General features: G+C 38.1%; 1 protein-coding gene across 22 annotated transcripts in view; it reads left to right on the top strand.

The window, feature by feature from the left end:
- Positions 1-24: 24 nt before the first annotated feature.
- Positions 25-13410, top strand: part of SUGCT (succinyl-CoA:glutarate-CoA transferase) — a 319512-nt gene continuing 306126 nt past the window's right edge. For 11 of the 22 annotated variants that reach the window (XR_005255720.1, XR_005255717.1, XR_005255721.1 and 8 more), the window contains exons 1-5: positions 1716-2223; positions 5742-5793; positions 5887-5960; positions 8143-8228; positions 8998-9048. Coding sequence is in view for 16 of the 22 variants with exons in the window: in XM_038127206.1 (XP_037983134.1) it covers positions 1770-2223; positions 5742-5793; positions 5887-5960; positions 8143-8228; positions 8998-9048 (717 nt within the window). In the remaining 6 variants the exon portion in view is untranslated. The other 11 variants (XR_005255716.1, XM_038127201.1, XM_038127202.1 and 8 more) reach the window with 6 other exon arrangements.

Here is a 13410-nt window from a genome sequence, read left to right as displayed (position 1 = left end):
CCGGGAGGGCGAGGCGCCGGCCGTCCCATCCCGCCTGGGAGCGGGAGGCGGGAGAGAGGGCCCGGCAGCCTCGCACAGCGACCCGGCGCGCCGAATCCCTCGGCTTTCAGCTGAAGAGGATTAATCTGGAGTAGGAGTCTCAGAAGATGCCTGGTAACTCAGACGGTGGGGCTCATGGCGTCCGTGGGCTCAGCGTGGCTGTCAGCGAATGCCCGCGGTTCTACAGCTGCTAAAAAACAACGAAATGTTAGCAACTCCTGTAAAGCAAAGCGAGTGTTTACCTCGCATTTCCTATCACTTCAGACATGCTCATTGTGCGCCTTTGTTCTGGAGTCTGAGCCTGCAAATGCTACGTGTTGCGGCAGTCCCGACTGAAAAAACAGAGTGACATTTAAAGAGCACTTTAATGAAAGGATTTTCCTCAAAATCAGTTTGAACTGTCAGCAATTAAGTGAGTGGTAGCTCAGGCAAAAACTTACTCGTACAAACTCGTGGCAAAATGCTATTTAGTATGAGAACTTAATATTTAGCACAAAGTCAATTTAACAATGTTATTTATTACCATTCATGCTCTGTTCTCAGGTACATATTAATGCAAATTCTCAACAGCTCTGTAAAAAATGGTAAAGTTTTTTTTAATTTATTTTCTGTCATTACAACAAAGCACTACTAAGTTTTAGGACATTGCAACATAGGAAAATTAAGAAGGGCTTTCAGAACAGCAGTTAACAAAAATTAACTATTAAAGTAAGCAGAAAGTTTCTGTACTTTATATACCAGTCTTGCTTTTCTTTAGCTTTAAACAGGTTTTGGTTTGTTTTTTTAGAATAACAAACAATAAGTTTATATTCACAGGGAACTCGCCTATGTTATACAATCTCTCTGTGAAAAATCAGGCAATATCTTTTAAATTCTAAAATGGAAAGACACTAAACCTGCTGATGTACATTTTTTGATAATCCTTTAGTCTGGAAGACTGTCTGTTTTTATTGTGCACACAAGGAATGCCATGTCTACAAAAGACAGTTTATCAATGTAAGTTACCAAATTATCTGTCTCATTCCAAAAAAAGCACAGTTTAATTTAAACCCTTTTCACACCGCATGAATTAGAAATACATACCATTGTGCACATGTTGAGTTATACTGGGGTAATTGTGCTGATTAATTTCTTCTTGTTGACAAATCTTTAAGCATCCATGTAGTGCTTTTGATTACACACAGCACTTCCAGTCAACAAACCTGTCATGTAGATTTTCTCTATGTTCTTCCTCAGCATTTAGGCAGACTGATATGTGACTTATGTCTTAAGCCTATACTGTTCATCATGCTCATTTTCAAGCAGTCAGAAGTTTCAGCTGCTTTTGAGATACAAGAGTTGTCTTATCCTCACATATTTCTGACAAGCAAATGCCGAACCTCTGTGCAGGCTTTTTTATCCTGTTAGAGAGGCAAGAAGACACCATGGTGTTCCTGTAACAAGCCTTCTGCTCTGTCCTAATACAGACTAAAAGTAGTCTGAGGGTACTTCGTTCAGGGAAGAGTTGCTCAAAGGTCAGTTCAAGCTAATCCTTCCATAACTATACCCGGCTGAAGATACAGCTTACAGTGTAAGTGATATTGCACCTTCATTGACGGCGAAATGAGGGGAAGGATCTCCCTCGTGCCGCTGAGCGCATCCAGTGCGGCTGCCTGCCTTGGTAAGCGCGGAAAACCCTTCGTGGTGGTGGTGGGAGGATTTCTACTTTTATTCCACCTTGGCAATGTTGTATGTCACGGTCTGTACGCCGAGCTGGAAGTACAAATTTCCAGCCATCAAACAGCGGAATTCCCGCCGCGAACATCTGCAGGACGCCTCCCTGCTTTATGAAGCCCAGGCGGGAGTGCTTCATAGCACAGGAGAGGCGCACCGTGCGCGGCAGCCAGCCGGGAGCGACGCTGGGCTCGGGGCCGCCCGCCCCCCGTCCCGGGAGATCCAAGGCTGTCCCGGGAGCGGGAGGGGAAGGGGGCGGTGGCGGCGCCTGCGCCGAGCGCTCGGTGGTGTCTCGAGTAGCGGGGATGCTGCGCGCCGCGCTGGGAAGAAGGAGCCGGTGTTGCGAAGGGCTCTGGAGGAGCCGCTGTCCTGAAGCTGCCGGCGGCAGTGCCAGAGCCCTGAGCGCTGCCTCTGCCTCCCCTTCCCCGGGCAGTGGCGGAGGGGCGCGGAGCGGAGGTGCTCCCCCGGCAGGTACCGAGCCGTGCTGCCCCTCTTCCTCCTCTGCTTCCCTTCTCCCGCCGCGTCGGGCCCCTGTGTCCGTGTGATTCCCGCCGGGCTCTGAGGCGGTGCCGCTGGGGCGGGGGTCGGAGCCGCTTCTCTGGCGGGGCGGAACACCTGCGGGAGGTTCCTGCGCGGGGCTGGCGAAGGGATCCCCGCGCGGCCGTGCCGCGCTGAGCGCAGCCCCGGGGCAGCCTCGGGGCTCGGACTTCGCCCGCAGGAGCGCGCCGCTTGTGACGCGGAGCGTGTCGGCTCTCCGGGCAGCCCGGGCTAATGGCACGCCGTGTTCCAGGCCCCATCTTTTTGTAAGGCTATCAGTCTAACTGCCTGCACTTGTGCTTTTAAAATTTTTTAAAAAATGAAATGAAATAAACCAAAGTTGCAGCAAATTGATCGTTCTCTGGCTTCAAGTTTCTCTGTTACTAAATAACAGAAAAATAGTAACAATAGCTTTGCTGGCACTAGAATTGGAGGAAGTTTGCAGTTCTGCCTCCTACTATGAACATACCAAGTGTGTTCCAGGCTGGAGTGTACCCACTGATTGAGAATTAGTCCACGGTAGTGATGGGCCTGATTATAACATACTGCATGGATAAAGTGAAAAAAATGCTGATTGTGCAGCAATCATGTCCTCTGGAATTGAAAGTAATTGGAATGGGATCTCTTAATTTGCATTGTTGCAAAAATTAATTGTGTCTTCTAGGTGCCCTCTTCTGTCACAAGTGTAAAGGAAATATTTTTGGAATATGACATGAGAATTGATTTCTGTTCTATGGAATGGTCTCTCTGTTGGTTGCTTACTGTTGCATACTGTTAGGCTAGGCCAACCTTGGAACAAGCTATTGAGCTTAGCTAAAGAGTGTGAATCATATTGAGAGTGAGCTGGTCTATTTATTCTTAATCAAAGTTATTTATGAAATATGGATATGATAGTCTAATTCACAATAAATTCAAGCATCATGGGAATCAAGTGTTTACACAGAGGATATAGTTAGAGCTGGGAGAGTGATTTTTCATTCAGTCATCAAGTTACTGGTATAAATAAAAGCAAAAATACAAGAGAAAATGTGAGTTTGCATTTTAGAAAATTAAGACTGTTGAGTCAGAATTCTAATAAAATCTAACTTTGGGTATGTGCCTGCTTAGGAAGCTAGTGATGAAATTAAAAAATCCAGGAGATGTTTCTAGTTAACGCTGATCAATTCTGATCTCTTGTGTTTGTTTATTATGTGTTTTTGTTTCTTTTTGTTCCTAAAATAGATAATACTCCCTTATTCAGGATTCATGTACCAGAACTGCTGATGTCAAAAGGCTTTCTACTGCAGTTATCTCAGCAAATTAGTGTCACACTGCATATATGATCTAGCTCACATATATATATTTTTTTTTTTTTTTGGTGAACATCTGTGTTCTATTCTGAAAAGACCAACAGATCTGTTCCTCGATTTTCAAAAGAAAACTTTTGATCTCTTTCTTGCATTTCTTCACCATCATGGATATCTGTTATTTACTGTCATTAAAAGAAATAAATCACAATGGTCTGTTTGTCTTCAGAGCAACAGTTGTGCTCTCCTATTCTGTTCCAGCTATGGAAGAGTCCTAACCCCTGAATAGAGTGTTAGATGATGCCATAATGTGAATGATATGATAATTAGTAAGGGTTCATCAGTTTTAGTTATGTATAAATACATATTTACAGCCTAATCTTAACATTTTACTGTTTTTTTTTTTTTTTTGAGAAATAGCTTTATGGATTCCTACAACTTGACTGCAGGTAGAGAACCTGTTGGCTCTGAAAAGTTGCTATTCTGGTAGTGTATCTGTGAGTAGCCCTAAATATTGGCTCAGGATGAGAATAGGTGAGCTATCAAAGTGCAGCTCTAAAAGGTGTGGAAATAATAGAGAAGGTAGACCTTTTTAAACTGAAATTACATATTTTTAATTTTTAGGAAGCTTCAGTAAAGCTTTTTACATATTTTTGAATAAAAGAGTAGGGCTTTTGCAGAGAAAATTTTGCATTCAGCTTGATAAAACTAAAGTTATACTGGAGGATCTGTGGTGTTTACCTGGCAGAACTGTTTTCCAATGTCTGAAACCCATGGAGGTGTGGAGCACTGAAGAGTAGCAACCTGAGGTTTTCCTAAAGGCTTTGAAAGTGCAAAACACATGACCTTTCCTAGATGTACATGTTTTCAAAATGCTGCTCAGTTTGCATATTGTATTAAAGCACAAAACCTGTTAAATTGAAATCTCCCTGGAGTAAGTGGCAAAAATGGAGGAAAATTTCTTAAAGATGAACAATGGGATGCAAGTGTCCTCATTGAGGGCAGAGCACTTAATGAAAATATTTTAGCAGAAACCTTGAATTTCTACTGCTGCTTCTCTGTAGCTTTCTTTTATCTCTCTCTTGACATAAATCTTCTTCCCATATGTAGGAAGAAGAGTTATGAGTGTGACTGAATGGTGGTTCAGGTCTAATGGAGGGAATGTGGAGCAGGTGATAACGGCATGCACTGCTGCGTGATATAGGAGATGCACCACACTGCCCTGCAAGCTTTGAATGAATGTGGTTTGTTTGATTCCCACCCCCTCACCCCACCCCAACATGTTTTACATCTTTCTCTTGCCAGGACAAGCTCCAAAAAGAGATGCTTGCCACAAGCTGGTCTGTGTCACTTTAGTGGTGTTGTCGGCCAGGTGCTTTTGTTTTGTGTGTGATACGAGACCACTTTCCAAACAATGACTGAATGACCGTCCTCACAAGGTGATGAAGTGTTTGTGTCCCTAGCCTTCAATTAAAGATTGAAGGAGAAGATGAGAACCTAATGCCACCAAAGAAATAGTTGGCCAACCTGTGGTCTAGACTGTGAGATTACTGTCTCTCTCTGTAATGTTTATTGCCATTACTGTTGTTTCTTAGACCTGGTCAGGTTGGAAAGGGTGAGGGAAAGGAAGAAGGCATTGTGATTTCTTAATAGTTATCTTGCATGTGCAGCTGCCATTGAAAGTGTTTCCTTGGCTCATGTATTCTGCCTTAAGTTTTGTAAAGGGGATATTCTTTTTGTGTATATGATGCAAGTGGATGGGTCTACTTGTGTCAAAACACTTTGTGAATTCTACTATGCTTCTGGCACCCTTACTTTTAGCTTATGTCATTCTGATGTTGCTTGTTAAAATGCTTTTGTTGTATCTTTCTTCAGATTAGCCTTTAAAAGCTGTGTGTTTGTGGAAGGCACATATAAACTATTGCTATAAAGTAGCTTTAGTGTAGACTTGCTAGGGAGTTCGAATAGGTTCTGAAATGTCATACATAAAGTTTTCCAGCTTTGAAAGGCTTTACTAATGTAGTATGCACCTAATAACCAGCTTGTTCAGAAAGCTTTATTATCATATATTTGGGAATGGAGATGAGAGAGAATGATGAGTGTTCTAAAAACAGTGTGTTTTGGGTTTTTTTGAAATTGAAGTCACTGTTTTTTGTTTCTTGTCAGGTGCTAGTAATGTAAAGCCATTGGATGGTGTGAAAGTTCTTGATTTAACAAGGTTTGTGTTTTTTCTATCATTTGTAACAGTGTGTCTAAATGCAAATATTCTGATTGGAAAAACTAAGAAAACAAATTTTTTTTCATTTTGAAGGGTCCTTGCAGGACCATTTGCCACAATGAATTTGGGAGATCTAGGGGCTGAAGTTATCAAAGTGGAAAGACCAGGTAAGATTTTTATTTGTTTATTTTAGATATAATAAGAACTGCATATTAAGTGTATATATATATAGATATAATGTAAGGATATTGGGTAATTAGCTTCTAATTAAATTTGGTGTATTTTTTAGCTTAACACAATGGTTTTCTTCTTCCACTCAGCACATGCGCTTCTTATCCAAGAAGTTTCTAAGGATTGGGTAATGATAAAAAAATGCTTCATTCTTATGGTATAGCTACACTTTTTAGTTTGGAAGACCATATAAGAATGACAAATTGCATAGCATTTGGGTTTTTTTTAGAAATAGTCTCCTCACTTGTCTCTAAGTTTTATGCATCATTACGCATTTGAGGTATGTAATTATGCCATAGCAGCTGCACGTTGTGTAATGTATTTTTTCCTTTAAATTTCCATACTTTAATTTTCTCTCTTTTGGTATTACTAATCTTGAAACTAGTTGGTGAAAATAGTTGAGACACTAAACAATATTACACTCCCTATCTTTTATAACATAACAGTTTATAATAATTAATAACATAAATCGAGATGCTAAATAAATACTATATAAATACTAAATAGATAAATAAATAAATGCATACTAAATTCTCTATAATTTATTAGTAATAGGAAATATTGAACGTTTGGACATTTAATGAAACTATGAATGTTTGACAAAGGTTTTGCCACATCAATCTATAGGTCATCCTTATTTACTGACCATTGTTATAAAGATTTTAATTTTTGTGACCAGGCAAAGGTACATCAATTTTGCAGTATCAGATTAGACCAACACTGGTGGTATTCCAAACATCCAGGTAGTAGGAACAGAGCAATGTCAACAATTAAGTATGAAGTAATGATTTTGGAGTTTTGCATTTTTTTTGTGATCAAAGAAGAAGGGCAGCTTCAGAATTTTAAATTTCAAACATTTTAGAAGGTGAGTAATCCCCTCTTTCTGTGAGAGGATGTCTACTTTCACAGGAGTGTTAATCCAAAAGATCAGTAGCCCCACTAGTGTTCTACAAGGAAAGTATTACTGAGATGTTTTGCTTTGAATTACCTGAAGTACACAGAGAAGATATTGCCCCTGGCCTCCTAAGCATCCTGCTTGAACCAAAATAGTTATTTGAGACAATAAACAGTAGAAATGTTGATAAGCAATTTATATGTTTGCTTGACTTCTGCCACTGTAGATCTTAAATGGCTGTAGACTTCTGTGTTACTATATTGTATAGCATAATTGTGACAATGGCTATGTAATATGCCACCTAAGGTTCTTCAGCTTGTTTCTGTGGCTGTGTTTCTGTATCAGTCTTCCCTGCTGCCTCATTGAGGAAAATTTTCAATTTTAGCAAGTAGATGAAGTCTAGATATTGAAATAGATACAGGAATGCTCATGCTTGTTAACACTCAGGACAGTGATTCTATCTGAATTTGAATTTAGCTTTAATTCTATTTAAAATAGATTTCTAGTCTTCATGATGTTTAAGAAAGGTTTAAAATTGGAAATTAAGCATAAATCATACAGTAATATCAGTGTCTGCAGCACATTTAAGGCAGGATTTCTGGAAGAGCTGGAGGTGGGGCCCTGCACCAGCTATAGCAAGCTCTTCTTTTAGTTGGCGTCGTGCAGCATGTGACTTAATCAGTTGTTGTCTCGCAGTGGTATCTTGATGTTATGTGTGGAGAGTTTCAGGAATATGTTACTGACCAGATGAATTGTGTGACTTGGTGCAGGCAAGAGACTCTACTAAATTCTTCAGGATTGACTAAAAAGAATGGCATTGTAGCTCAATATTAAGTTAAAACAAACAAACAAACTACCAAAAGAACTCCAATTCCCCTTTCCCCAGGCTCCCCAAGAAAACAACCAAAATACCAACCCACAAGTGAAAAACAACCAAAAAACCTGCAAATACACCAGTGGTGTGTGGCTGTATTAGTATTTTCAAGACTAAATGGAATCCCAACACTAGCAAAATCTTTGTTCACTTTGCTTAATTGCATTCACTTTTATGTGGGTTTTTTAAATATAAATATCCTAAAAGAAATATGTTAAACTAATATTTGTCCTGCCTGCTAGATAAAGCTTAGGTGGCTTTAATGTGATACTGGAGAAAAGCTTTTTATTCTTATTTGTTGGGTGTGTGATATTTGGCAACTATGAATATGTGATGGTATTTCTTTCAGGAGCTGGTGATGACACAAGAGCCTGGGGCCCACCTTTTGCTGGGACAGAAAGTGTTTATTTTCTCAGTGTCAATAGAAATAAAAAGGTAAATGGAGTGTGGAATGGGGCATGAGCCTATGCTTTCTGTAATTATAACTGAATATATAACATTTCTTAGTTTGATTCTTAACATACATAATGGAGCAATATTTACATTGACCTAACGTTATGATGAATAAATTTTAGGAGAAAATTCATAAGTTTTAAAACAACAAAGGTTGCAACTCTCTGCTGCTGTGCTGTGGGCAGCTGAGGCAAAATGAAAAAGCAAGAGTGCTCCTGATGGTCTTTAGTTGCTGGTGCTAATTAACTGAGAATGAAACCTGCTGAAAGCAAGGAGTATTTTATTTGAGTGATCTTTTTTTCAGGCGCATCAGCTCAGTTGCCCTGTGTCAGCTGGTAGGAAGAGTGCTGCCATTATACTATGGTGAAGGTGGCTAAATCTAGCTTTTGAAACTAAAGTGAATTTTCATGACATACCTGAATTGTTTAATGGCTTTTTACCATTGAAACAAATGTTTCTGGTGTCCGCTGTGTACTTGCAGTAGTGGGTCCTGTGTAAATATATAGTGAACAGGCTGCCCATCTGTCAGACTGGTTTTGATGCTTGTCTGATTCATTGAGATACAGTTCAGCTTATTTTGCTGAGAGAATTTTTTTTTTCAGGAGGAGATGGGCTATGTATTAAAATTTATTTATCCAAATTAGCCATAGTGTGCAATTTGACTGTTGGTTATGTTTAGAATAGGTTGATAATACCCTTCACATATTTTTTTTCCACATAAATTATTGTTGTATTTATTTTTAATCCCCAGAGTATAGCCATCAACATGAAGGATTCAAAAGGAGTAAAGCTAATCAAAGAGGTAGGTTTTAATAGCATGCGAGATGTCCTTATTTTGTATTGTTGTGGTCCTAAGTGATTCACAAGTTGCACTAAGTAATAAGGATTAAACTCAGCATTTCAAGTATTAATTTGATAATTTTAAAAAATCTATGTATGCAGTAAATTTTGTAAATTACCATATATACTTCTGTAGTCTGTGCTTTTGGGCTCAATGTTCAGTGTAACTTGTAATGACTTTAGGTTTACATAATGACATGAAAGTGTCATCAGAATCTTCAAATGAAATATTGTGAGGAAATGGTCTAATAGCCTATTCCTTTCCTGTTGCTGCTGCTGTACTACTACTGATCTTGCTGTACTACTGCAGTAGAACAATTCAAGATGAACTGATCAGATGAAGTCAGTGAGCAGTTGGGAGGAGATGCTGTGCTCCAGTAAATGCAGTTTTTTGAATGTTACAGTGTTCAGTTGCTGTACATCCTCCTGAAAAACATTGTCCTGTAGGTGAAACTTAGTATTTGTTTCTTTTTCAGTATTTGACTTCAACATCTTTTAAGGTGATCCATTTCTCTATCTAAAAATAATAAAAGCATCAAATCTCACATTTTGTCACACTTGAGTTTTGTTATCCCTTTATTTATTATTTGTTGAGAAATGCAAGACCTGCTACTTGCTAGTGCTGTGTTTTAAGCCCTGCAGTAGTAGCAGCTGACTTCTGTTTCTGCTTGTTTCAGTATCAGTTCTAATCCCTTTTTCACAGTGACACTATATGTCATACAGTAGGTGGAATTTGTCTGGTAGTACTTTTTGTTGGGAATAATGCATAAAATGGAAATAGATTAAGTTTTCTGATGCTTTTGATTTGTTAGCTATGCAAAGGTACTTCATCCGGAAATACTCTGGAGATTATATATAGATATAATTCTACAGTGCCTTCTCTTTTTGCAGAAGAGAGGCATTTATTGTTAATTTGTTATGGAGCTGTATGTTTAACTTCTAAAAAATTTGGAAGCAGAAATTTTCATTTTTGCATGGTATAACACAGACATATTTTTGGATAAACTAGTCATGTTCTAATTAAGTGCTATAAAATTTTTTCCTCTTGTGGAAGAAGATTAATTTATTATTTGACCTTTAAAAATGGTGAAAGAGAAACTATTCAGAGTGCCCACATGTGTGGGCTGAAGGTGTTTGAAGAGTTAAAGGCAGCTGGGCCTATGAGTCAAGAAGAGGTGGAGGAAAAAGTGGCATCATCGGTTAAATATTTACCACACTAGCTGTAAAAATGAGGAGACTGCCTGTGACAAAGTAATTTCTTATATTTTCTATCCTTTTTTGAAGTTGCTTTAATAACAACTATAGCTTTCTGTTCCTTAAATCAATGCCATCCTTATCTGTAAAATAGAACATTGAAAAACTGATGAATCTCTGTTTGTCACATTACTTGTGGAGTTCATCCTTCTGCTTGATTTTGAATGATGTATTTTGAAAGCATTTGGTGCAGAGGTCTTGACATTCCATTATTCATCTCAAATGAAACTTCTCTTTGGAGTTTTGTCAAAAAGTATGTGTAAAGGGAAGTTATTTATAATAGGCTTTTGTTTTCAGTTGCTATCATCAGGACAGTGTATGGAATTGAGCATTGTTCAGCATTGTATTTGTCATGACACTTCTTGTTATGACAAGAAGTGTCCATGTCTTTAAAGTAGCTGATGAAAAGTATAAATTGATTTTTGTGACACTGCTTATTCATACATAAATATGAGTTGTGTCACCAGTGTAAAAGCTACAAAGAAATGTAATAAGGTTATAATTTTTACCTTTATAAAGCAAGGTATCATGGTTAGAATAGGTTTTATTTCCCACATATATTTTGTATAGTTGGAAGAAGGCAATTCTCAATTTATAATCATGTTAGAAAAACAGGAGTAGAGAGTCTGAAGGTATATGACAAAAACATAGACTTGACAATTAGTCAGTAGTATCTAGTGAGCTGAAGAAATGTATTAATCAGGAGTCCTGGCTGCTTTTCATCCTTTGGCACAACACTACAATATATTTTTCCAAGGATCTATTCTTTCATACATGATGACTTGATTTCCACAAAATTATTCCTGTGACTTCTTTATTTCTTTATACTATGTCACTTGTAGCCCTTTCTTCCCTTCTAGTGTTTTTGGGTGGCTGCATTCCAAATATTTGTCTGTCTTCCTGAATGAAAATTATTTTTTTCTCTTCAGTGTTTGTATATGTGCCAGTCCCATGCTCTGATATCTTTTGGTATTAGAACATTATTTAGTGGTCATTGTCAAAAACTCATTTTAAGAACCTTGAGTATACTTCTCCCGTGTGAATTATTTAGCCTTAACTAATAAACTTTGTGGTTTTTTGTTTTTTTTTTTTTATTCATTAAGAACTTGGGACTTTAATTGGCTGGGAGCCAATGGCACTTCTTCTCTTCCACTATTTTTAGCTGAAAGGTCAATGTGTCCCATGAATTGCTCTCTTACTTGATAAAACAAGCTACTCACATATATATATGTGTATATACATGTATTTGTTTACAGGTATGTGTTATGCAGATTCTTCTCTGTAGAGTTCTTGTAAAAACCAAAGCACACAAAACACAAAAAAATCCACAAACAAACAACAAACCAAAAAAACACCAACCAAAACTTCCAAAAGGTATGCATGGTTTCCTTTATAAAGTTAGTAGCATCATTATTTGTTATACAACTTAATAATTACTTTGGCATGAACTCTGCTGTTCCTTATTTCCTGAGGTATAATGTTGAGCCTATCAGTGTCCTCTCTGGAACAGATAGTTCTCCAAGTCAGGTCTGTGTTGTATTGCTCTGTTAGTAGGTGTTAAAATACAAGTGATGTTTAGAGGACTTTTAGGACATGAAGTATGAAATTAAAGTTGACAGTGGACTTAAGACCCCATTGAGACTGAAAATCTCTGTGCATTTTAAGAACATAGTTTGTTTTGATGCCTTGAGAGGCTATCTTGAAGAGAGGCTAGACAGTGTTAAAGGATTAAAGTAGGTATTTATTAAAAAGGCCTTCAAAGGATACACCTTGGGCAGTACAAGAACCTGGCCGTGGCTACACCCAAGATGGACTACAGGTCACACATTTTCACACTTTTATAAGTTTTGATGCATTTACATATTGGGGTTAATTGTCCAATTACAGCGTCAGGTTATGAAATCCCATCCTCCCAGATTGTTCTCCTCAATTTGCTTTTGGGCCTGAAGCTGCAACAGTGTCTTTGGTTCTTGGGCTGGAAAAGGATTATTTTGTCCAACTAAACTGTGAAGAGAACTTGCTAAAACACTTTTTATGAAGTTCAGAGTTATATACTAATGCAGTACAGAATCTGGAAAATATAAAAGCTAAAATGTAAGGCATGAGTTTGGATCAGACTATGTATCCAGTTTTCCACAATGGCAGAATTATTGGTTCAGTGAGCATCAGAGCTACATGTAGACTGCCACCTTTATACATTAAAAACTATTTCCAATGAAAACTTTAGATGCAGAACTGGTGCAGCAATTGTAATGTGTCTTGAAAACTCCTTTCTTTAAAAGCATATACCTTGCTAAACTCTGGGCCCAAATCATTATATCCTCACTTAACTTTTTTGTCATTTCACCTATGTTGCCCAGTCCAGAAGTAAGGTGCTTTTCGTGTTGCAGTACTGTGTCATGCTTTCTTCCTCAGTGGCTTGTAGGAGATGGTAGTTCTTCAATATAACATGGACAACAACTTTCAACTGTTTTATCCCATCCAATCATTGTAATTTTCACAGATTATATAAAATCACAATGAAAGCAATACAGAAGTTGTAACCAATTTCATCTCTTGAATCAATTAGGCTAAAGCTGTAGCGTTACCAGTTAAAAAAGTATATATGTGTGAACTGTCATGGATTTAAATAGAGAATGAAACCTCCTTAACTTGATCTTTCATAGAGGCATTGTGATTTCTGTTCAGATGACACTAGTTTGTAGGAGCTTGTTTAACACACTGTATATTTAATTACACAGTGTCATGGCAGTTTCAGAGACTGTGACTCCTTGATTGGCTGCAAATAGCATTAACCAATTAATTTATCAGTTATGCTGAAAAATGGGTGCACAAACATGTGTACCTGGTAGGGAGCATTTCTTAAATTCCTGTGCACTCACATATACCCCACACAATTTACCAGGCAGAAAGCCCACAAGTTCTTCAAGGCATACATCTGTTTTTTGACATGTAGTTCTCATGCTTCAGGAGTCAACTTGTATTAGTCTTAGAGAAATTTGCATATGTATATCTGCTTATAAATTTTGTAAGAGAGGATGGAATTTAAATCAAATCAAGGTTATATGTT

Source organism: Motacilla alba, chromosome 2 (assembly GCF_015832195.1).
Source record: "Motacilla alba alba isolate MOTALB_02 chromosome 2, Motacilla_alba_V1.0_pri, whole genome shotgun sequence".
In the NCBI taxonomy this organism is placed as follows: domain Eukaryota; kingdom Metazoa; phylum Chordata; class Aves; order Passeriformes; family Motacillidae; genus Motacilla; species Motacilla alba.
Note: the sequence above shows the minus strand (reverse complement) of the source record. Positions and strands in the feature narration are given on the sequence as shown.